At 54.2% G+C, this 24,898-nt stretch overlaps 1 protein-coding gene across 1 annotated transcript in view; it reads right to left on the reverse strand.

Annotated features, from left to right (window-relative positions):
• Nucleotides 1–3,872: 3,872 nt before the first annotated feature.
• SLIT1 (slit guidance ligand 1) overlaps nt 3,873–24,898 on the reverse strand; it is a 169,492-nt gene continuing 148,466 nt past the window's right edge. Inside the window, exons 26-37 of the mRNA XM_082674222.1 lie at nt 18,889–19,052; nt 17,076–17,200; nt 16,673–16,770; nt 13,336–13,475; nt 13,055–13,148; nt 10,354–10,491; nt 9,280–9,517; nt 7,603–7,733; nt 6,964–7,118; nt 5,555–5,843; nt 4,994–5,205; nt 3,873–4,301 (exon numbers count right to left, since the gene is read on the reverse strand). Coding sequence (XP_082530348.1) covers nt 4,063–4,301; nt 4,994–5,205; nt 5,555–5,843; nt 6,964–7,118; nt 7,603–7,733; nt 9,280–9,517; nt 10,354–10,491; nt 13,055–13,148; nt 13,336–13,475; nt 16,673–16,770; nt 17,076–17,200; nt 18,889–19,052 — 2,023 coding nt within the window. The 3' untranslated portion in view covers nt 3,873–4,062. The remainder of the gene's footprint in view (nt 4,302–4,993; nt 5,206–5,554; nt 5,844–6,963; nt 7,119–7,602; nt 7,734–9,279; nt 9,518–10,353; nt 10,492–13,054; nt 13,149–13,335; nt 13,476–16,672; nt 16,771–17,075; nt 17,201–18,888; nt 19,053–24,898) is intronic.

The following is a 24,898-nucleotide window of genomic DNA, read 5'->3' on the forward strand; positions in this document are numbered from 1 at the left end:
AAATAATGAAGATCTGACAAAATTAGTGCGTGGTAAGAATCAGTTGAAGCTGGGTAGATTGGAAAGCTCACCCTTCAGGTCATCACAGTCTGCCTCATTTACCATTTGTCCCTTGCTCTTTACAGTAGGGAACCAGGTCTCTATCCCTGCTGCTTTATCAGAAGTGGCAGTACAAATGGTGGGCTGAAGGGCACGCGCCAACGTGATTCATTTAGGTAAGTAACCTACTGGCCTCTCCAGACTCTTGAGCTTACAACCCTATTTTAACCTGTTTTCTGTCCTGTACCTGGTTCATTACATTTGCTCCCAAATCCCTCATTGCTTTGAAGGCACTGCAGTTACCATCACTGCCCACTTTCAAGGTGACCATGTGCTGTTAAGGTGTGGCATATGTGACCGTCACCACGAGCGGGAAATCAGTTTATGGTCCTGCATCAGAGGAGGGCCAGCGGGGTCCCCTTGGTGTCAGGGGGCTTGCCCAGCCTCACTGCCAGGGCCTGGCCTCACCAAGACACTGAGGTCACTCGTCCTACAAAGCTCAATTTGAGTGCAGTTCTGTGGTCTGAAGTCATAGTAGAACCATGTTAAATATGGGCATGGCTCTGTACACAAACTTACAAAACGTGGGTGTGACACTTGGAGAGAAGTGAGGATGGACAGCCTCCCCAGATCCGTGTGTGCTGTACCGTGTCAGGCTCTGTTCTCACACTGACATCCCCAGGGAGCTATGACTAAGCCACCCCCCCCAGACCTCCCCTTCCTTCTTCAGGAGGAGCAAGCCTCCTTTGCCACTTCAGGAAGGCTAGAGAGTTCCAAGGGCAGATACCCTACATGTGCTGTGTCTGGGCTCCATGCCTGGATTGTGGCTGGTTTATGGGCAGCCCAGAAACTCTCGCCCGTGCGAGGTTGTGTGTCAGCAGCCCTGGGCTCATCCTTGATGCAGAAAAAGAGATCAACAAAGGCAGAACCTGAGTGAATCAATTTCATGTTCACAGGAAGACAACAGACAATATCCAACATGTTCTAAAATAACACGTCTCAGGACAGGGCAGGTGTGGCTCCCCCAGGGGCTTGTTCTAAACCAGTCTCTTTAAAAGAGTGATCCAAACAAGACTACAGAACCCCCCCACCCCAAACCAAACCAAATGTCACAACTACATAGCATCTGAAAAGCGAAGCAAGACACTGGATGTTGACTTTAACATATAAAAATACTATAACAAAATGAAATACAAATATATATTAGAATCTGTTAAGTATTCTGTGTAAAGAGATACTTTCATGGTTAGGCTAACAGCAGGCAAAGAAGAGACAAAGTCCAGGCTTTTCCGTTTCCTGACACCCGCACAGGGAGCCGGGGCCACTGTCGCCTGCAGTGCTGCCAAAGCAGCAGCAGCTTTGGGACTTGCCCTGCTTGTGTCTCTTCAGTAGAACCAGCCGAGGACGACGTCCAAGTGAACTGGAGTCTTTACCAAAGGGGTGGCAAGGCTTGGAAATGGTTTCTCAGATGATTTCGCGGCAGCCTTCTTCTGGGACTCGGCAGGCCCAGACGTGAACAGGCAAGGTGTGTGGTGATCCAGTTCCTTAGCAACTTTCGGGTTGGTGGTTCAGTTGAGGAAAACTTGATCCTGGGGCGCATGGGTCTCTCGGCCCTTGCTGCCCTCACCCCTTGTGGTGTATCCCAGTCTTCTGGCTCGACCAAGGGTGAGTATAGAGCTGGGCTGGGGCGTGGGGTGCTGTGGAGGGGTGGACAGGGGTGGCAGCAAGCTCGCAGGGTGCTCCCTGCAAACAAACACTCCATCCTCTGCCCTCCCAAACCCATGGCACTGGGAGTGCAGGACTCCTGGCAGCCAGTACCTGTCTGCAGGTGCCCTTTCCACTTCTGCAGAGCGAAGAGGTCCTGCCAGACATCGCCCCTCAAGCCCGGGGAACGGTTTCTGCAGGTCGGTGAGGAATGGTGGTGGCCAGGGGAAGGTATGTGTCTCAGGGTTGGTGGGTTCCGTGGAAGGGGCAGGCTAGCTACACTTGAACTTTCCTTCCTACCCACCTGGTGCTGGCTGCTGTCCAGGTGCCCGCAGGGGCCCAGAAAGTCTAGGTAAGAGACGGGTGCTGTGCAGCCCTAGGAGAAGCCCCTCGAGGCCCAGGCTGCTGCCCATGAGTGTGAGGGGTGCTGTGGCCTTGCTCAGAGTTCCAAGAAAGTAGAGCTTGGCCCCTGGTGAGGGGCAGATCCAGCCTTCAGGACACCTCCCCAGGTGGACAGGGCAGGGTCCTCTTCCCGTAACAGGGGGCCCAGGACTCAAACTCACTGGCCTGAGTCCCAGGGTAGTGGAGCACACCAGGCGCGCTCAGTCGTAGGAGGCTCCGGGATACTTGGTATCAAGGGCTCCGCCTGCTGCCCCCATGCACAAGGCCACCTCAGCCCCAACACAACACACTCCCCTGACCCTGCCTTCTGTTTGCAGATGGAAGGAGCCAGGACAGGGACATGCTCACCCTCCTTGCCCCCCAGGATCCCCCAGGGGCACACACTCTTGGGGAGACACTGGGACAGGAGAGCGTGACCTATCTTCCTTCCAGCCAGCTCGCTATTTAGGCACAAAGATCATCTTTCTGCGTTTTCATTCTGCATGGAAGAGAAGCATTTGTAGTCACACGGCCACATGTTCGATGACTCTTCAGACACTGACTCCTTCCTTGCAAACACTTGGAGTGAGCAGCCCTGGCCTGGGCCGGTGTCTGTGGTTGGAGCCCTCACTCGCCTCAGATCCCTTCCCAGGCATCCTTCCCAGGCATCACAGGTCGCGCCTGTGATGTTCTGTAGTCAGTCCCATCTGTCCGTGAGGGGAGAACACCCGCAGTACCCAGCCCCGGTTAGGCACATGAATAGTTGTTGACGTGATTAATGAAAGTAGATCTTCTAACTCTTCCAGCTTCCCTCCTGGAGCCACAGTGGGAGGGTCTACATTGCTCGCCCCCATCTCCCCATTTGATAGCTGAGGAGACTGAGGCCCATGAGGAAGAAGTTTGCCCACAGTGACAGAGCCGGCGGAGGTTTCCTGATGTCTGGACCACGGCTCCCTACTGGTCTGCGGCATGAGGTGATCTGAACCCCGTCTACATGGGAGGAGACCCCTCCTTGGCCTAGCAGCCTAGCCCAAGCCCCCTACACCCCAAGTCCCCCTGCTAGCTAGAAGCTGATGGCTGGCTAACGGCTGGGGAAGCCCAGGACCAATGCCCCCTTGGTGGCTAGTGTCTGGAGGTGGTGATGTTTATTCAGTTGGAACCAGAAGCCCTCTGTCCTTTTTGCTGGTGGCGTCCCCCCGCTAAGCAGTCCCAGCGGTGGTTTCCTCCGCATGAGCACCCTCCTTGATATTACAATGCTCATCCCATAACTTTGGGATTCAGAGGTCTGGTCCTAAAACCACCTCCACCCCCTGGCCCGTTCCCAAGCAAGCAGTGGCTGCAGCACTGCCAGGCAGCCCAGGGGGCAGGGCTTGGTCCCTTCCTGGCCAGCAGGAGGGGGCCCTGCCCCTTCGCAGCCTGGCCTACTGCCAGCAGACGCTGCAGCAGCAGAAGCTGAGAGCCAGGCCGGCTGCCCCAGCGCAGGCTGAGAGTACGCCAAGGTTATCTGCAGGGGGGCAAGGGGCTTCTGGGACCCGCACAGGCCACAGGTGAGAGGGCAAGGCTGGTTTGGGAAGGGGCAGTCCGATCTTCAGACCCAGGTAGCAGGCAAGGAGGAGGTGTCACTATTCTGCACTTCTTGGCCTGACCTCACGCACACATTCATTCAACAAATGTTTATTAAGCGCCTATTTGTGCAAGGCACTTCCGGAGAGGGGGGCTGCGGCCCGGGCCACGCCCACCCGCCCCGCCCCAAGCTGCGGCGCCGTTTGCTTTAGAAAGGTGGTTCTGGCCGCCCCCCCACGGGAGGGCCGGTAGCCCAGGCGTCGCCGTGGTGATGGCCCGCACCCCAGCCCAGCTGCCGGCCATTCGGTCTCCGCTGCGGCCGCGCCCCCTCGCCCGCCCTCGCCCGCCCTCTCCCCTCCCCATCCACGCCGGGCGCTAAGCGCAGAAGGCACAGCCACACTTGGTGGGCTTCTCCACCTCCTCGGCAAAAGAGGTCCCGTCGCTGCACTCAAAGGTGAACTTCCTCCGCTTCAGCCGCAGGCCCTGGCAGCAGCCCTGGCCGGGGCATGAGCCCCGGCACTCCACCCACGACAGCGGGCGCGTGGTCTGGCAGATGGCATAGCCCCTCTGGACCTGGTGAAAGTCCCGGACAGGGTCCCCCCGGCACTCGGACTCTGGATGGGACAGACACCAAGAGAAAGCCTCAGGGCACACCCATGGGCCAGCGCTGCCCCTGGGGAGGCAGGAGGAGGAGAAAAAGGAGGAGGAGGAGGGTGGGGCAGCATCCTGGGACCCCACCTCCATCCCCACCTCCTCCCTGCCAGACATGCACATGCACACACTTCCTCCTGGGCCCACAGTGAGGTCAGCGAAAGGGAAGAACTTTCTAGCTGCCAAGGCCCCCCAGGACAGATTGGGCTGTCAGGGTACAGTGGCCTCCAGAGGAGTGCAAGAGGTGGCTGGAAGCCTGGGAGGCGATGACATCAGAGAAGAAATTGAAGCCAGGAGGACCTGGGAAGGGTCCCCAACTCTCAGACTTCCTGCTGCTCTCCAGGTCCCTAAGTGATGTGGCCAAGATGCTGTTACTCTGGTGGTCTCTTCTGTAAGGAGAGACCCCAGGCAGAAGGGGCACTTAGCCCAGATAAAGGGGCTACAGGGCAAGCCGGGCCAGGGAGAGATGGGCATCTCTCCGGGGGTGGGGCTCAGAGCCCAGAGGATTGGGGGCGCTACAGCCCAATAGCAGCCCAAGGTGCAGGAGGGGACAGGGGGCACGGAGGGGTTACTGAGGTTGGGAAAAAGAAAAGTCACTAAAGCACGTTGTGGGGAGGGACCCTGGAGAGGGCATGTCAGGAGGGGGGCCCCTGACCTTGCTCGCACAGCTCGCCCGAAAAGCCGGGGTGACACACACAGTGTGCCCCCTTGGTGGCTGAGGCCTGGCAGTGGCCGTGCAGGCACCTCAGGCCCCCACAGGGGTCTGCAGGTGCCCCAGCCTGGTTGCACAGGGCCCCCGAGTACCCATCCTGGCACTGGCAGCTGTAGGAAAGAGCATCTAGAGGCATGCACTTCCCGTGGACACACCTGCAGGGGACAAAGAAAAGGCGCTGTGAGGACAGGCCACAGCCAATCCGAGCCCACCCGAGGGCACCCCACACCCCCAGCCTCGGGCTTCACAGGGTCTTATTCTGTTCCCAGAATTGAAACAAAGGGAGCAAAATGTGATTCTCTGTTTGTCCCTAGGGTCCTTTTCCTGTTAATAAAAACTGAAAGCCAGAAAAAATTAATAAAACCCTGTGTTAGGCCACATGTTCCAATTTTGGAGTTTAAAGACAGTCTTTCCTCACCATGGGGAAGTGGAACGTGCAGGGAAGGGAAGGGAACCTGCAGGTGGGCAGTGGGGGAGGGTTCCCTGAGCCCAGCCCAGGCTCACTTGTGGCCATGGCAGGGGCCGTCGGCTGGCTGGTCGCAGTGCAGGCCCTCCCAGCCGGCCTCACAGTGGCACACGGGCCCTGGTGTGGCATTGGGCTGGCAGATACCATGCAGGCAGAAGAGCTTCCGGCAGGGCTCGCAGCCTGGCACCACCCCTGGCTTCATCCTCGTCTTGGTGAAGTCCTGCAACTCGTTGTTGATGTACAGGTTTCGGATGCAACCGTGGAAGCTCGTGCCATTGAGGATCTGCCACAGGCGGAAGGCGGCCGAATTCACGTCCACTGGCATCCCTGGAGTGGAGGGGAGGGGGCAGAGCTGGGCTGAGTTAGGCTCAAACCCTGCCTGGCACCCACCTCTGAGGTCCACTGGGCATCTCTACAGTGTTCCCTCTTGCCCTCGGCATCTGTCCTTCAGTCTCTGCAACTCTGGGCCAATGTCTTTTGCCACCTTGGAGGGTCCAGACTCCTTTCCCAGAAGAAACGGAAAAGCTGCTTCCTCTGTGATCAGAGCCTGGGGGTGCCAGGCCTGGCAGCAGCCAGCTGACAAGTGATGCTCTGGGTGCCTGAGTCTGGCCGCCCTCACCCAGGGCTCCTGCCCAGAACACCAGCTTTTACCTCCCAGAGACCCCAAAAGCAGCAAAGGACCTGGGCCCAGAACTCATGTGTACAGCATTTTGTCCCCCACTTTTGTGGTCATCCCTTCACAGCAGCCCTCTGACGTCGGAGTTGCTGAAACCCCTTCGATTTCAGTGCTCAGGGACCTGCGCAAAGTTGCACAACTAGTAAACAGCAGAGCTGGGGTTAGAATCCAGGGCTCCATCTCTCACACCCTCCTGGCCGAAGTCTCGGCAAGGCCCTCTGCGGCACTGAGGCGGCCCCGCTGCATCTAGAAACCTGTCTCATCGAGACCTAGAAATGTTCTCGGGTGCTGGATGGGGTCATCTAGCCACAAAGCCTGCAAGTCCATCTGGGAGGTACCCAGTTGAAGCAGGGAGTCCGTGCCTGGGCCTCTGAGGGACCCGAGAATGGACCCTGAACAACTGACAAGCCCCTTCTGGCCCTAAGCCAAGAGGAAAGGTGCCTTCCGTGCAAAAGGCAGCTGGGAAAGCCCAGGCCCCCTCCCAGCCAGGCCTCAAGCCCAACCCACATTCCCATCCTTCTTTGTCAGTCTGGGCTGGGCAGAGAGCAGTGCGGGCTCTAGGCAAGGTGGACAACCCGCCAGCAGCTTGGCCATTCACTAGCATCCTCCCCCACTACCACCTTGGAATGTCCCCCACAGGGCAGTTCTCCTGAGCCTGGCAAGGCTCAGGCCAGAGAGCAACAGAGGCCCCACCTGGAATGTCTGTTGCTACCACCTGATGGAGTGGCCCGGGGAGGGCCAGCTGCAGCTCCACCCAGGCCAGGTCCTCACCTCCCACATAGAGGGGCGCCTCGCTGTTTAGCGTATAGTGTTTGCCGAAGTTGTCCATGGTCATGGGGCTGCCACCATCGATGGAGAGATTCACCATCTGGTCAAAGGTGACCAGCTCAACGGTGTGGAACTGCCCATCATTGATCGTCTCGGCACTGGAAGAAGATGGGGTGCCCCCGCCCCAGGGAATGGCCTTCAGCTGGACCCATCCCCGCCTAGGCACTTCCCCAGAAAGGCCACTGGTCCAGCAGCTGATTCCCAAGAAACCAAATATCTAACAGAGGGGACTGTGGGGACTTGATGGCCTCTGACCTGGTCCCTCCTGCTCCCCTTTGGGCACTCTCTCAGGAAAGCCAAGAAGTTTGGGGCAGGGGTTTCCAACTAATCAGCCTCCCCTCCCCACTGAGGAGCTCCCTGTGTGGCGGCTGTGGGACGGGGAAGGATGGGGCCACTGCTCAGGCCCCAGGGAGCCTCGGACCCAGCATGGGGCTGGACTCGGTGGTCTGAATGCCCTTTCTGCTCGGGCAGCCCAGGTCTCTGGTAGTGCCGATAACCACCTGCTCTTGGCTCAGGAGACCCCTCCCTGGCAGCCCCCCAGCCCTTGAGGGCAGCTGGGGGGCCTGAAGAAGGCCTCCGTACCTGTAGATGGCAGAGCTGGGGTAGCTGCCCGGGTCACAGCTGACACGCACATGGCCCTGGTAGAGCTCCACCGCGATGTGGTCGCTGTCCCCATTGTACAGCAGGATCCCATTGTCCTCTGCTGTGGAGACCTATGGCAACGGCACTTTCTCTCCCACCCCACCCCACGCAGCAGCAGCACAGGCTGGCGGGCGGGGCAGACGGAGGACCCACAATTAAAAGAGAAATGTGTGCAGAACAGTCCTCCCCTGCCTCCCCAAGGGAAACATCCTCCAGGGGGCGCTGTCCCAGGCTGGCAGCCCCACCCCACTCCAATTCCATCCACAGCCGGTCTGGCCAGGGCCAGGCAGGGGAGGGCAGATGGGCCAGCTGAGGCCTGGAAACTCTGTGCCAGGAGGTAAGACAGCTTGGGACCACCTGCCCAGAGAGGACGGTTAGACAGGATGTGGGGTATCCTGTTCTGTGGGCCTCAGGGAGCTGCCTTGTGGCCAGGACGGGACCTACAGAGGACAGATTCAGGAAGACTCTCCAACAGCCAGAGCCACCCAAACCTGGAAGGTAGCACCTGTCACTGGAGCCATGCGAGCAAAAGCTGGAGCTGTGCCTTGGGAGGGAGATGCCTCTATGCTGCTGTAGGAGCCATGATCTTTGTTTCCTGCCTTGTTCCTCTCCTGGTAAAGACCCTGACCCCCCGGTCTGTAGAGCTGGCACATGGCCCAGTCTGGACCACGGCACCCCATCTCCCTGGACTCAGTAGTTGGTCCAGGGATGGGCATGTGACCTGAGGCAGGCCAATCGGAGATCTTCTCCGATCCGAGCTTGTTGACTGTTGTCCAACTAGAGCTATCGGGGAAGAGCCTGCGGTGGGGATAGTGGGATAAACTGAGCCTCTCCAAGGATGTGCCTGAGGCAATGGCTGGGCAGGGTTTTGGTGAGTTTTATTCTGTTGAGCAGTTAGGCTAGCTGTGGTCTTGCTGTGTGGACAGTGTAGTGGATAGAATTTATGAGAGGTGATCAAGGGAAGGAGAGCAGAGTGGGCATGTTTGAGAGGCTGAAAGGTTCTGAGAGAAAAGAAGGAGAAGAGGACAAATAAAGGAGAGAAGAAAGATGTGGCAGTTGGGATAAGGAATGGAATTTGGGGAACAGGGATGACTAAAGAAGAGTTTAATTTCTTTTCCTGTGAAGTGCAATGCAATCCGCTGTCCCTCCCCAAGAAACATTTAGCAAACAATGCTGCTGAAGTAGAACTTGCTTCTTTATCCCTCAACATAACGATGTTCTCAGATGGAATTCAAGACATAAATGGAAAATAAGGGCTCCCAGCGCTAGCTGTGGCCGTGTTCCAGCTACATAGAGAAAGCCAGTCTGCAGCATTGGAGGCTGAAGCTGAGGGGAGTCTTTGAGACAAGAGATGGTGGGAGAGGATCCTGGTAAGTTTGGTTTTCCGGATCCAGTCACCCATGAGACCACCTCCACCCCTGCCCTTCCCTGAGACTGGTTTTGTGACCCAATAACCTTTCCGACTGTGCTTAAACTAGCTCAAGCTGAGATCCTGATACCCACATCCAAAGAGTTTTGACTAACACAGGGTGCTCCCAGCTGTCCCGATACTCTGACCTGAGGCCAGGGTCCCCTGCTGCCGGACCACCCTCTGTGACACACACCCTGGGCACGCACCTGCAGTGTGATGTTGGCCCGTGGCCAGTTCTGCAGGTCGGTGAACTGTAGGTAAGTGTCCCGATCCACGAAGTTGACACTGAGCAACTTCTCACACTCGGGGCCGCCAAAGCCCGGGAGGCACTGGCACACGGGCTGGCTGCCCTGGTCCACACAGTTGGCCCCGTTCTGGCACTCAGTCCCCTCACAGGGGCTCCTGGGGGCAGGCGGGCGGGGAGGGGTCTCACAGAGCTGCCCACTGAGCGGGAAAAGACGCGGGTCAGAGAAGGCAGGGCCAAGGAGCAAGGGGTCATCTTCCTCTCCCACAGTCCTGGAGAGAAACTCACTAAACATCTTGGGACCACTGTTGCTTTAAAGTAACAGAAGATGCTCCTAATGAACACTTTCCCTAAGAGAATTAAGAGCCAGAAAGATGCTGAGGAACAAGGTGAGAAACAAGTGTGGTCCCTGCACCAGCAGCACCAACATCACCTGAGCACTTGTCAGAAATGGAAAGCCTGGGCTTCCCCGGTGGCGCAGTGGTTGAGAGTCCACCTGCCGATGCAGGGGACACGGGTTCATGCCCCGGTCCAGGAGGATCCCACATGCCGCGGAGCGGCTGGGCCCGTGAGCCATGGCCGCTGAGCCTGCGCGTCCGGAGCCTGTGCTCCGCAACGGGAGAGGCCACAACAGTGAGAGGCCCGCGTACCGCAAAAAAAAAAAAAAAAAAGAAGACACAAGCAGAGCATGGAAGGTGGGTGACCGGAAGGAGGGCAGGTGCCCTCCCCTCACAGCCTCCCAGAGAGACCAAGATGCAAAAGTAAATGACCTTTAATGCAGGGCATGTGTTCAGGGGTTCACTGGGCAGGTAAGTGATGGGGCGCTGCCCAGTAATCTGTACTCACCTCCCGCTCCCTCCGCCAGTCAGGGTAGGGACCCTTTGCCTGTGCTCTGAGCTGCTGATGAACTTTCCCCAGACCACACATATGGTGACTGGCATAGCCACGGTGAAAGCTCCCAGGGTGGCCCCTGCCAGTCCCAGAGCTGACAGCTAAGAGGAGTCAGTCACTCATGGTGCCTCCCGGGGCCGCTCACCTGTAACCCTCAGCACAGAGGCAGGAGTAGCCATTGACTCCATCCACGCACTGGGCCCCATTCTGGCAGCGGTGGTCCTCGCAGTCATCCCGGTTCTCCGTGCAGTTGTCACCCACATAACCAGGTGCACACTCACACCTGGGGTGGGCGGGGGGCGGGGTTGGGTCAACAGCCCCACACACAGCCCAGAGCTCGGCCAGGAGCCTGTGCGGCCCCAGGGCTGTGTGTGTGGCAGAGAGCCTCATGGCCCTGGGGGTCTGTGGGGTCCCCCAGGAGGTCACACGGAGCCCTAGATGTCAAGATGCCCCCACCCGTCCTGAGACCGTCCAGGAAGAGAGTTTATGTGGGCTGCAGGCGGGGGAGGGGGCTGCTCTGGGCCGGAAGGGTGGACACCCAGGAGGTGGAGGAGACGGGCGCTTGTGGTGGAGGACCACCCTTAGCACCAACAGCACATCCAAGGTCAACCTTCAGCCCCTTCTCAACGTGCCCCGCTGCCCCCACCCCCCTCCCCAACCCCAGCCAATGCATGGCTCTGAGTCACATGGGGCTCACCCATCCCTCTTCCCCAGCCTCCCAGCTGCACCAGCCCAGCCTCCCAGGCCTCAGACGCTAGTGCCCGCCTCTCCACAACGTCCTGACTCCAGGCCAGGTCCCAGCTTCCTGGCTCACACTGTGGCCCACTGCTCGCCTGAGTCAGTCCATTTCTGCCAATTATTTGCCCATCAAATAAAGAGCACACTCCTCCACCCCTGTTCAGTCGCAGCCCTGCCAGATGCTCCCTGTCCGGCTGCCCCCATAACAAGCCACCCCGTAGTCAGACCTGCTTCCACAGGCAGCGACCCGCACCTCGCTCCACTTCTCTGCCTTCACACCTCTTGATTCTGGACTACCCTCTTCTCTCTCCCTGCCTCGGTCCAGTACCTCATCTCCTCCAGGAAGCCTCCGGTGAACACCTCTTGCAGGAAACCCTTCCAGACTACAAACTGCAAACTCCACGGCTCAACCACACAACCTGGCAGGTAGGTGCTCCTGCCTGATTTTTTAACTCATTCCCAGTGTTTTTCAAGAGGGAAGAAATACCTTTGTACCCAGTAAACACACACACACACACACACACACACACACACACACACAGCCCGCTGCAATCAGTTTCATGCCAAAATACTTATCCTTACTATATAAAAGGGCATGATGCTCTCTGATATTTTGTTTAATTTTTTTAACGTTAACCTTGACCCACCCAACTGATCACAATCTATTACTGGGTCTTGAGCTGCAGTCTGAAAAATGTTACAGTAGCTGCGCACCCACAGACTCGTTCACTGTCATTCCCTTATCCATTCATCCAGTGAGTGTGTACTGAATACTTGCTGGGGTCCAGGTACAACACCAGGCACAGCTGAGTCTGTCAGTTCAGTCCTTCCTCCAAGACAGGAAGTTGAGTGAAGGTGAACTATACACCCACCGAGTGCCCCTTCTCTGTGGTGTGAAGGACTATCTGAGCAGTATCCACCCGGACCACGTGCAGTCCTGCTTTATTCCACCCTCTGAGGTCCAGCCCCTCTAAGAAGTGTGCATGCCACTTGCTCTGCCACCGCTCCTTGGTCTGCTGTGCCCACCCCACCCGGCAGCTCAGCCAGCAGCGCGGCGTCTGTCCACCATTTGGATGGAGGCTCCTGTGCGGCCCCTTGACCTAGCATCTGGGCCTCAGTGTCCCCCGGCTCTCACTTCCTGCCCAGGAGGCTCTGGCAGCTCCTGCTGGACTGAGTCCCTGGGGGACTCCATCCCCTACCTCTGCCCGAGCAGCTGGGGTTGGGTCCCTCAGCCACAGACCTGAAGAAGACCTGACCATTGTGCTGCCCTGACTGCTGGAACAGGGTCCCAGAAATGAGACTATGTTTGCAGAACTGCAGATGGGAGCAACATCTTAAAAACCCCGTGACCTTCACATCCCAGTCTTCCAGTGACAAAGCACTTCCACATATGCCAGTAACAACGATGGTGACAACAGTCAAGGACCCCTTATCCAACCCTCCTGAAGCCAGACAGGTTTTGAAATTCAGAACTTTCTGGATTTGGGAAAGGTAATACAACACCTATAACTGTACATTATGTAACGTGCCAGTTGGATCTGGGGCAGCCCCTTAACTAAACATGTTCACATTCTGCTGCAAAATCTACACATATTCCCACTACATGGGATGAATGGTGACTGTAAGTAGCTTCGTATCAGCACAGGTCAGCTTTTAATACCAAATACATTGATCGGATCAGATTTTGCTAGCAGATGGCTTTTGGTTTTCAGAGTTTTGTGCATTTTGTAATTGGCAATGAGAAATTGTGGACCTGCAATAGTTCTTTATTGAGCACTTTTCAAATGTCAGACGTGGAAGTAAGTGCTTTTCACGCATTTGCTTATCTATTCCTTACAACCACCCCAGGAGGAAGCTACTGGTGCACCCAGTTTGCAGATGAGAAAACTGAGGCTCAGAGTGGTCAAGCCACCCATTCTGGGTCATGATGTAAACCCAGGTCTGTCCGACTAAAACTACCACCACCCTGCCCCTGACACTGACTGGCAGGAACTGAACAGCCAAGACCAAACCCACCTGACAGGTGAGGAAACAGGCTGGGGAGGGCAGAGGAAAGGTGACGTGGGGGCCCATGCCCTTCCCTGGCCTTAGAAATGGGCAACACTGACCTGGGCCCGTCTGGGGTGCCCACACACTGGGCCTCGTGCTGACACGGGTTCAAATCCGACGAGCAGAAGTCCACCAGCTGCTCACAGGCCGTTCCTGGGGGAAGAATTGGGGAGAGGCAGGAGAGAAGCTGCCCCATGTGCTCCGCCAGGCAGCCGGCCCAGCAGAAACTTCCTGCAGACACTGAGGCAGGGTCCCAGCCCTTCCGCCCATGGGACAGGGGCTCAGGGCACGTGCACTGGCCTCCACCTCCCTGCAGACGCTCAAACCCCGCCACGCTTACCCGAGTACTGCAGGGGGCACTGGCAGGTGTAGCTGCCCATGCCGTCCACACAGGTGCCCCCGTTGGCACATGAGTGTTCCACACAGTCGTCCGTGTTTACCCCACACGTCGGTCCTTCAAAGCCGGAGGGGCAGGAGCACCTGTAGGGAGCAGGGGAGGAGGAAGAGGCATGTGGGCCCACTGCCAGGGCAGCAGCTGTCCTGAGGCACTGATGGAAGCCTGTGGCAAACGGTCAATAGCATCATCCTGGAGTTTTGGTCCCTACTCTGGGTCAAGCCCTGTTAGATGCTGGGGGTTAGACGTGACCAAGACCAGCCCTGTGCTCCTGTGCTCATGAGATCACTCACAGTCTAGCGGGGGAGACGACGAGGAGACTGGCAACCAAAGGAGAGACAGTGAGTATCAGAACGGTGCACAACTGAGGCTGGGGAGGGTGGACAAAGGGGCAGAGGACACCTAGCTCCCCCTTGGAGAGAGTGGTCAGGGCAGGCTTCCTGGAGGAGGTGATGAGTTAGCCAAGGACTCTGACAGGGGAGTAGAGGAAGGGGAGGGAAGACAGTGGGAGTAAAAGCCTGGGGGAGAGAGAGCCTTACAGTCCATCCTTCAGGAGGGTACCTGGTCATCTAAATAGTTCAGGGCTTGGGGAGCACATACTTCAGGAATGGGGTGAGAACAGGACTGGGGGTAAGCAGGAGTCAGGTCTCGGAGAGCCCTGGAGATCAGCGATCTTCAAACCGGGGTACACTTCCCTCTGGGACAACTGTGGTTTTCCAAGGGGTTTGTGGGTCAGAGAGGTCTGAGAAATTAATTTCCACATCTTCATGTTATGCATGGAATTCCCCCCTTAACTGACCTGCCCCAGAGCTCCAGAAAGGCTCATGCACACCTCTTCCAGCACGAGGCCAAGGTGGGCTGTGCCTGGGGCCTAAGATCCTTGGGTGCCAAATGAAGGGACAATTAGGAATATTGATGTTTCCAAAGTGAATGAACAAACCCTTTTGCAAGTCACGAGATTTCCCATTCTGTGCATTAAAAAATAATTGAAGGAAGACCTCATGGAACTGTCAGCTGATAGAGCATTAAAAATAATTTTTGATGACAGATCACTTGGGATTTTTAGCATATAAACTTGACAGGGTTTCAAGTAATTGAGTGACGTGGCTATAATAAAACTCCTAATCTCATTGGTTTATTTACGTGAACAAACTTTCTCAGCATTTATAGCTACACATACATACACACACACACACACACACATTTTTTTTAAGGGAATAGATTGGCTGCTAAGCCCTCTCACATTCTATAATATTCACCTCTGGACACATAAACCAATTAGGAGAAGAAAAGAAAACACACACACACACACACACAAACAAAAGCTCCATCTATCTCATTAAGAGATACAGTCTAATAAAATTTACCTTTTATGTGTAATAATTATCAATTTTTAGAATAGTTATGTTGTTCTGATCAATTGTATACTATTGATCACTGTAATGATAACTCAATGCAAAAGAAACTTTTAATCAGAGGTTTATGGTGACAAAAAATAGTAAAAATCTTTAAATTTAAACTTATATACCCATTTGGTGGTAGGAAAGTATGGCAGGGTGCTAAGAAAAGCCTCTAGTATGAAAACAGATTACATTAGAAGGAGAATGGGGGGCAGGTGATGGGAGTAAAACAAATACTAGTTTGAGTAGGAACGAGAATGATGCAAGATGTTGCAGCTGTTCAAGAGTTCCTTCACGTGATTTTAAAATGATTTTTCCCTGGAGGATAAAAGAGTGATTTAAAGAGTCATAGCTTTCATTTTAAATGTTAATAATATGTACAGCGTTCTGGAAATGACCTTCTTTGCAATGAAAAATTAAACTTACCATGAAGAGTTTTAGCTGTCACTTAAGAATGTGTCAGGCAGTTTGTAGTTTTAAAAATTCGTTTGCGGCGGGGTGGGGGTGTGAACAAGAAGGTGTGACGCCTGCTGTTGCAGGCTGTGTCCTGGAGTTTAATTCCCCCTGCAGGTGGTGGCGGATCTCAGCTAAGTTCCTTCTGGCGGGGTTCGGGGAACAACTGCGGAGTCCCTTGTAAGCCTTAGGTTTGAGGGGTTACTCAGGGAGGCACCCCTTTCGACCAACAGGGTCCTTCCCACAGCGCCCCCGCCAATCTGCAGGCATGCCAAGTGTGAGGGGCTACTCCCAGCTGCACCCCTCCCGGCCCAGCAGGGAGAGCTCCTAGTTGCGTCCTCTCAGCAGCCCCCTCTCCGTAGACACGCCCCCTAGCAGTCTAGCCAATGAGGAGGGGGCTTTGATGGAGCTGCTGCGGAAGCCCAGAGGAGCACAGAGCCTATTATAAGGACGCCGTTTCCAAGGCGACACCTGCGGAGAGGCCGTTTAGTGTTTTCTTTTTACAGCTGGTAATCTGGGTTTGCAGAGACAGGTCTGGCCATTTCTGCCGGCAGATTCAACATCATTTTCTGAAGAGTCAATCTGCTCAGCTGGCAATTTTTCTTCAGCAGCTAAATACTATGTGCTCCTCAGAAAAGCTCTGGGTGCAGGAGAGCTCTGGGAAGCTGGGGGGCTCGCTGAGAGGCTCTGGGGGGAGCAGGGTGAGTGGGGGGCTTGAGCGGCGATGTCAGCACTGGGAGGACTTGCGAGATGTGGAGGACAGTGGGAAACCGATGCCCGGGGTGCGACCAGAGTGACCCATGAGCTGGTGGGGGAGGCCGCCGGAGGGCGTGACCAGGACTTGCTCCACCTCCGGGCAGGACTCCCCTCCCCTCTCCTGGGGGCTCCGGGTGGACGCCTGATCCGGAGCAGCTGGCTGAGGGCCCTGCCTTCAGGCAACACTGGCCCAACAAGCAGGTGGATGGCTTCAATTGGAGGCCTTGGGGGTTAATGGCGATTACAGGAGTTGAAAACACCCCCAAGCTGCCTCTTGGCACTGCCGCTGCATATGCCCTAGGCTATGGACTCCCAGTGCCCCAGAAAGACTCTCCTGGCACCTGGCAAGAGCAGGCGGAAGCCTGGAGCAGGGGCTCCAAGCCCCAGCCCCACTGCTGCCTGCTGTGTGACCTGGGCAGCCCCTAGTCTCTGTGCTTTCACTGCCTCTGGGCAGCGGAGGCGCGGCCTGGGTGGACACGGAGAGGCCTCTGGCTGCCATTTGGAGGGAGTGGCTATTCCCGCTGGGCCTGTCCCTCATCTCCCAGAGCTCAAAGGGCCTGGGCCATCCCATTCGGAGGAGGAAGGCTCCGAGGCTTGGGTGCCGGATCCCATTAGCACTCACCCACCACGTTCCAGCACCCACCCCCCCCACCGCCCCACCCCCAGCAACTCACGTGAAGCCAGCATCCTCGCCCTCCTGCGAGTGGCAGGTCCCGCCATTTCCACAGGGGCTGCTGGAACAGCTGTCCAGGGACACCTCGCAGTCTCGGCCCTGGGGAAGAAGTCAGCGATGGGGACCCCAGGGAGACCCAGGGGCCAGTGAGCCAACAGGGACAGCCGGCCCCTCAGCAGCTCGGCCTGCCGGTCCCGGGGGTTCCTTGTTCTCTCATCCACATGTTAGGTCATGGATGAAATGCTCGGTTGGGCCCCCGGCCCCCCCTCCCCCTCCCCCCCCCCCCCCGCCCCGCTCTGAGCTCACCCTGGGCCCTGAGGGCTGAGTGGCCACCGAGACAGCCCCAGCCCTGCTCTACCGCGCCCTCGAGCAGCCCTCCGCCTCCAGCCACAGCCTGCACTCACCTTATAGCCGCTGGGGCAGGCACACCTGTATGCCCCAAGGGGGTCGTTATGGCAGGTGCCCCGGTTCTGGCATGGGCTGGACAAGCAGGGATCGCACTTGGCCTGGACAGCCAGGCTGGGCGGACCTGAGGCAAGGTGGGAGTGGTGTTAGTGCAGGGAGGGGGTTGGGGGACAGGACTGGGCATAGAGCCCCGCGGCCCCTGGCCCGGAATCCTGGCACTGCAGGGACGGGTTTGTGAAACCCTCTCCCCAAGGAGATGTTTTCCCGCCCCCCCCCCCCGACCCCGCGCCGGTATTCCCTCTGGATCGCGCTCACCCCGCCTTTCACAGTACACCTCTCCAGCCTCTGGACCCTCCTCTGTGAAATGGAGCTAAAAACAGCCCCTGCCTCATGGGGCTGGAAGGACTAAATGAGATAATCTGAAAAAGGGGCTTCAGGGGAGCCCCCATGTGGCGGTCAGGGCAGGACCATCGGTGTGACAGCATCATGGTCACCATTACTGAAACCGGCTGATGTTTTCTCCATCCCCTCACACCCTTCTGAGGCAACCACCCCCAGCCCTGTCACCTGCTGGCCTGGACAGCAAGGGCGGCCACCCCAGCAGGGAGGAGACTTGGCTCTGAGAGGAGGCCACGCTTAGGAGAAAAAAGGCCCATGGCCTTGAACTTGTTTCTCTCCAAGGCTGAGCAGGGAAGGACCCTTTCCCGTCACCTCTCTGGCTACAGGCATGACCTTCTCCAGCCCCTTCAGGACTCACTGGTGGCCCTTCCTTGAACTTGGAGGTGGGGGACGAGCCGGCAGCCAGGCTGCCTGGGGTGCCGCCTAGGAGGAGCATTAGGGCCTCACAGGAATAAAGAGTAACGCCAGCCAGTTCAATGTGTGAAAATTCAGCGAGCCATTCATTTACGATCTGTACTTTCCTGTTATGCATGTTATATTCCAATAAAAATTTTAAAAAACACAGACAAAAACCTTTCACCAGTACCAATCCCACCCCAGTAAATAAATACTTAGCAAACGTTTCAACCTACATTGGCCTGCTCCCAGCAGCCAGCAGCCAAGCTACAGATCAGGCCCCCCTGAAGGGTCACTCCTGTGACAGCATCCTGCACACAGGGCAGCCCGGGGCCGCCTCATTAACCCCTGGCTGTCAGCTTCATTTTCGCTGGTGGTCTGTGAGCTTGCAGAGGGCAGGAGTCGTGCCCCACGGCCTCCCGTGCCCTCCCACAGCTGCCCCCCTGCTGGGGGGGACACAAAGCTAGGCCTGGGCCCGCCACTCGGCCGCCACCTCCTGCTCAGCAGGGGTCCCAGGGCTTGGGCTGTCAGTCAGTCAGTCAATCCCTGAACGACTATTTACAGATGCCCAGGGTGAGGCCTCCAATCACACTCAGGCCTTGTATTTCCACAAATGTCAGGAGAGCGGCAGCTGGGTCCAGTGGCTCAGGCGTTTAAGCTAATTGCTGAGCACAATTCCGACCAAGGGGAGGCCTGAGTGCTTGTACTGCTGAGAGGATTGGAGCTTCCAGAAACACTGCTATTTTTATTTTCCTTACATAACCCCAGGGAGGGATTAGAGCCCTTATGGCCTGAGATTTTCCGCCTGGCTTTCTTTTGTTCGTTGTGTGGCAGGACAAGAGGGCGGCAATGCTAACAAGCAGCAGGGGCCTCATTCCTGCCACCTGTTCCCCACCCAGCCGGTCACCTCGGGGACACAGGAGTGTCTGGAAGGCTCTGCCAGGGTTGCAGGGGGAAACAGGAGGTGGGGGGAAGCAACCCGGTACCCACCATCCCCTCTTGTGCTCCTGGGCTCACCTAGGCATTCAAACTTCTTGGCAGGCGTGGTGAGGAGCAGCTTGCCCTCCATATCCGGGGGCCCGGCACAGCGGGCAATGCCAGGTTCCTTGTAGCCTGTCTTCACCCAGCTGGACAACCAGCGCAGGTGGCAGTCACAGTACAGGGGGTTGGCACCAATGGCCCTGGGTCAGAGAGTGGAGAGAAGTAGGCATTATGGCTTCATGGGGTCCTTCGCCCACTGGATACCTAGGGTGCCAGGCATTATGCCAGGAGCTGGCACAACCCTAGCAGCCCCCATTAATGAGCCCTTACTGTGTAGGCAGTAGAGTCTTAAGCACTCCTCATCTGTTATCTTGATTGGTCCTCATCACACCCTACTATCCCCATTTTACATGTTGAAACTGACACTCATAAAGGTGGAGGCACCTGCCCCAAATGCACAGAGAAAGTGGGGAAGTACGATCTGAACTCGTGCTGTTGAGGCCAGAGCCTCTGACTGCACTGCCTCCCGAGTGCACTGGGGAGAAAGCAACCGAGATTTACTGCTGTGATGAACCAGCTGCTTCTCCCGTCAGTGCATCTAATCCTCTCATCAGCCCCACAGTGTAAGTTCTCTCTTCTCCATCTCAAAGATGTGGGAACTAAGCCTCATGTGGAATAAGTAATTTCCTGGGGTCACACAACCAGTGAAGGGAAGCCCCCAGATCCAGAACCCAGCTGAAGCCTATACTCTTTAATTTTTCTTTTCATTTTCAGTTAAACAAGAGACACATGAATGCATTCTCACTGTAAACCATTTTCAGACCCGGCACACAATAGTCTCCACCTTACACAACACTGTAAATGTACTCAATGCCACTGAAGTATACCCATTAAAATGGTTAATTTTATATTCCGTGAATTTCACCTCAATTTTTTTTTAAAGGCACATTCCTATGTTACTGATGGGAATGCAAGATGGTGTAACTCCTACGGAGGGGGATTTTATGATATCTATCTAAGCAATGCAGTTGCCTTTTGACCCAGCAATTCTGTTTCTGGGAGTTTATCTCACAGATGTGCCTGCACAAGTGTGTAAAGGCATCTGTGCAATGGTATTGATCGCAGCATTGTTTGTAACAGAAAGACTGGAAACCTCCCGTGCTCATCAGTGGGGGAGTGGTTAAGTAAACCACAGTCCATCCACATTACATGGAAGTCTACACCACAGGACCCATGATCACATGGTCACCACACTCAGTGCGTAGCCTTCCCACCCTTTCCCATATGTACACACAGTTCTTCGTGAGGAAGAGATTACATCCCTCCAGTACACATCGTTTCTGGGCAGCCTGCTTCTTGTCACTAAACAGCACGTCTTGGAGACTTTTCCAGGTCAGCAATACGGATCCACCTCATTTTATCAAACTGCTTCATAGCATCCCAAAGAATGGACGCTTCATAGCTTTTGCTGCCAGACATTCTGGATGTTTCCAAGGTCAGTGAACACTCTGTTCATGCCTCTTTGTGAGGAGCGAGCATTTCTCTAGAACAGATGCCTAGAAGGAGGATTCGAGTCGCAGAGGAAGCGCATGTAAAATGTTAACAGCTGCCCTCCAAAAAAGGCTGTATGGACTTAACACTCGCCTGCGGTGTAAGGCTGCGCCTTCTCCCTCACATCCCCGCCCCACACTGACACTGTGCACCGCCAACCACTTAGGCTTTGACCAATCCCGTGGGAAAGCTCATAATCTTCTCACTAAACCACAGTGAGAGCTTCAGAGACGAACTAGGCATGGATTTGGGGGAACGAAGGGGCCAGCGGTCTCTGAGCCAGCAAATAGAAAAACCAGAGCCTCGTGCCTGAAGTTCACTTCTATCAACATTATGGTGAAAACATAAGGCTGTATATTGCTCACGAGAAAGGGCACATTTATTAAGTACCAAATGGATGCGCTGCCATTTTCCACCTGTGTCTGGGCAATACAGAGGAAGTGGTTCCCCTGGAGACGTGTTGGGTCTGATGACAGCAGCAGCAACTCTGAGCAGGAATTCCCCCAGATAGCACAGCTGATGACGGCCGATCTTATAAAGCAGGCTCAACAATCTTGGACTCCGGCCCCCAGCGCAGCTGCTCACTGCCCGGGTGACCTTGAGCGGCTCACTTAACATCTCTGGGGCTCACTTTATGATTCGATAAAGAGCCTGCAATCTGGAAGGGGAAGAAAGACAAGCACATATAACCTGAAATGGGCGCCGAGGGAATAATGCAGCTTGGAAAAGAAAGCCGGTTCAACCTCCACGTGTATTTCATTTTTCTGTCCTGATTTGCTGACAGCATCCATCCTGGTTAATGGGACAGGGAATACACCTTCCTCTTTTCCCTGAACATTACCAGGGCTTCTCAGAGGTAGAGGAAGCGCAGACGCTTTGATTTTTTGAAGCTTCATTGTGTTAAAAAAAAACCAAAGACTTTAAAAAAATAACAGGAATACAAACCAGTGGTATGTTTAAAACATCTACATTCACCAGACTAATATTTTTAACATAAAAAGTATGAGGTAATGTAATTATGTTATCCAAAAGATAAATACAGAATTTATTTGAAAGCAGGTTTTTGTAGCACACTGCAGGGGTGTGGTCTGCTAACGAGCCACAAGTTGAGAGTTTATTACGAAGGGTTTCTTCTCTCCATCTTGTAGCTCATTTAGAGAAAATGCCAAAAAGACTAAATCGGAAGCCACTGTGAATGTGGAAGCCCTTGACCGTTTTAGGATGTCACAATTCCCAATTCCTGCATGAATTCCCCCCATAAATGGCAACAAAGTTGCACCTCAAATGTAAGTGTCCCTTTCTGACTCAATATAAAAAATAATAATAGAGAATAATAAAAACTACCAAAGTCACATACAAAGCTATTCAAAATTATGCCTTCTGGCTTGACCAACACACGCTTTACTTGTCGCTGTATAGAGCAGATGGCGAGCGACTCCTGAATTCAACATTTCAAGCTTTAATTTCTCCAAAGGCAGGATTTTGTGGCTACTTCATTAGTTCAAGTAGTTCACTTTCACCTGGAGTCCATTTTTCCCAACAAAAGCTGCTGTGAACTCAGTGGGGAGTGGAGAGCCACAGGCCCTGCTGAGACCAGTGGTGAGGACAGCAGCCAGGCTGCTCATCAATCCAAAAGGACTGTGGAGTCAGGTTCATCCCCCAGCAAAAGTATAAATAACCCTGTGTTGTTGCTCTTTGGTATAACTTGGAAATAGTTGAAACAGTAGCTATTCGGTCTGTTCCTGCCAAGGACCAGCTGAGCTTCCTCTATTAACGTAACCAGGACAAAAATAGATCTCCTGTGGCTGTTTCAGAGGTGCCAACTGAACAGTTTAGCATACACTAAAACTTCAAAATCTCTTCACCTGAGCTATTCCTCCTCTACCCATCCTCCTCCCAGGCAATTTATTTGTGTGCATCACTGTCCTCTACTGGAATGAAGCTTCTTGAGAGCAGGAATCATGAATCCCTCACTGTGCCTGACACCAGCAGGCGTCCTGTTTTCTGAATGAATGCCTGCCTAAAAGCACGAGAAATGCACAAATCTCAGTATGAGAGCAAAAGAACTTCAAAAAGAAAAGAATCATCTATCATCCCATAAATGTAACTGATTTTCATTTATTCCCTTCTAGTTCTTGTGCTCATATATATACATCACTGAAATCAGAGTACACTGTCTTCTTTATTCTACGTTTTTTTTTAAATTAATTAATTAATTTATTGGCTGCGTTGGGTCTTCGTTGCTGCGCGCGGGCTTTTTCTAGTTGCGGCGAGCGGGGGCTACTCTTCATTGCAGTGCCCGGGCTTCTCCTTGCGGTGGCTTCTCTTGTTGCAAAGCATGGGCTCTAGGCACGTGGGCTTCAGTAGTTGTGGCTCGCGGGCTCTAGAGCACAGGGTCAGTAGCTGTGGCGCACGGACTTAGTTGCTCCACAGGATGTGGGATCTTCCTGGACCAGGGCTTGAACCCGTGTCCCCTGCATTGGCAGGCGGATTCTTAACCACTGCACCACCAGGGAAGTCCCTATTCCACGTTTTCATCAAATAATAAAGTACAGTGGCATAACTATTATAATTAACTACTTGCTATTCTGTCATATGGGCATACCATGATTCACCTAATCATTCCATATTACTTTTCACACCGAATTCTTAATGACTTCAGAAATCTAGTTTTCCAACATGGAGCAGATTAGGGGCAACAAGATGTCAGATTATAGACATGAAGAATGATACTGGGGAGCCTTGGCACAGGACCTGGCACATAGTAAATATTTGCTGATGGATGGATGGATGGATGGATGAATAGACAAATGGACGAAAGACGAGCTAACTGTAAAAGTAAATATTAAAGTAAACAGCAGCAGAGATGTGCAGGGTATTGAAGCCCTAGGCAGTGACAAGTGCTCACAATCATTATGGCATGTTAGAACTACAGCAGACCTTAGAAATAACCTGTGTACAGGTGAGGAAAGAACCTAAAGAGATGAATGAATTGTCTGAGATCCCACTGCAAGTTGATGGCAGGACAAAGACTTAACGCCACATGTCCTGATTCCTAGTCTAAAGTTCAAGGGGTTTAAATACGGTGGACCTCACCCCCTCAGCACACATGCTTGGCCCACCCCCCCCATCCTGTGTACTGCCGGTGAACAGGAGAGGCCCAGGTCAGAGTCACAGTAGGAAGAGAGGGCACCTCTGGGAGCCAGGAACACTGGATGCTAACTCTTGGGCAAACCCTGACTTGTTACACAGCCATGGGCGCCTACTTCCCTTCAGACTGCATGTGGCCTTTGTGAAGCCCAGAGTGAATGTGGGGAGTCTATGCTATCCTTGTCCCACTCCTTGACTCCTTGTAAGTGCTCACGGAATCCTTATGGAATAATTGCAACTCTTCATGCAGAGGAAATAATGGCTACGTGTGTGCACATGCACACATATTCCATCAGTATTACATGTGCACACACCTAAATACAAGCACATGTACATTTCCCAGGCTGCTGCCTAGTTCCATTCGAAACCCTGGGTATAAAGGGAAGAATGTATTCACGAGGTTGCTTCATAATAATGGAAGATTTCTTATACATAGACGCTATTTTATAGAGAAATAGGGCTTAGATGCGATTAACGAACACCTCTAATCAGTAATGCTGATGCCCTGTTTTGCATTTACCACTTAACTGATCTCTACTTATTGTTGTTTTCTTTTTTCTGACAAGTTGGATCTGGCTTCTGGCCTGATGTTACTGTTCTCCTAAAGAAAGTCTGAATTTATAGACAGACATGGGCTCAAAATCTGGTTTTGCAGCTTCAGGTTTCTGTTGACACAAAACATATGCTCACTTCCCATTTGAAAAGCAAAGCCTCTAGATGTTGAGCTAGAGACAAGATCAGAATGTCCTTGAGTCTTATTCAGTTTTCACAGGGAAGGAGAAAAGGTAAAGCCCAATGATAAGAGATACAATACACCAAGGGGGGCCCCAAAGGAGGGAAAGGTGGACCAGATGCTTGAAAAGGCCTTTCCTGGCAATGGGGGAGCTGAAGCGGACACTTGGCACAGCCCAGGGGTAAGCAAAGGAGCTGAGAACAGTGTGGGCCCAGAGCAGCAGCAGACCCTGGCCCAGCAAAGACACGCACAAAACTCTCTGGAGAGAATTATCTCCAATACAGGTCCTCAAAATTCCCAGCATCAGCAAAAAATGAGCTCACAACCGAAAATGACTAAACACAGATAGAAACAATCCCCTGTGAATGGGAGTCATTGGAACAATGAACAATACCATCCTTGCCTGGCCTTTGTCCAGAGCCACAGTCTCCAGCCAGGCTCCCTCCTGCCTCATCCCATCCCATCCCATCCAGCCTTCACAGGTCACCACGGCTTTCCAGGAGTTTTCACAATTTAATTCTTCCACGATTCCCTTCTATCTACAGAACAAAGCCCAGTCTCCACAGCATGGCACAAAGGCCCTTCACAATGGAATTCCAATGTCCCTTTCCA

The sequence above is a fragment of the Grampus griseus genome (assembly GCF_964374135.1).
Source record: "Grampus griseus genome assembly, chromosome: 16".
NCBI lineage: Eukaryota > Metazoa > Chordata > Mammalia > Artiodactyla > Delphinidae > Grampus > Grampus griseus.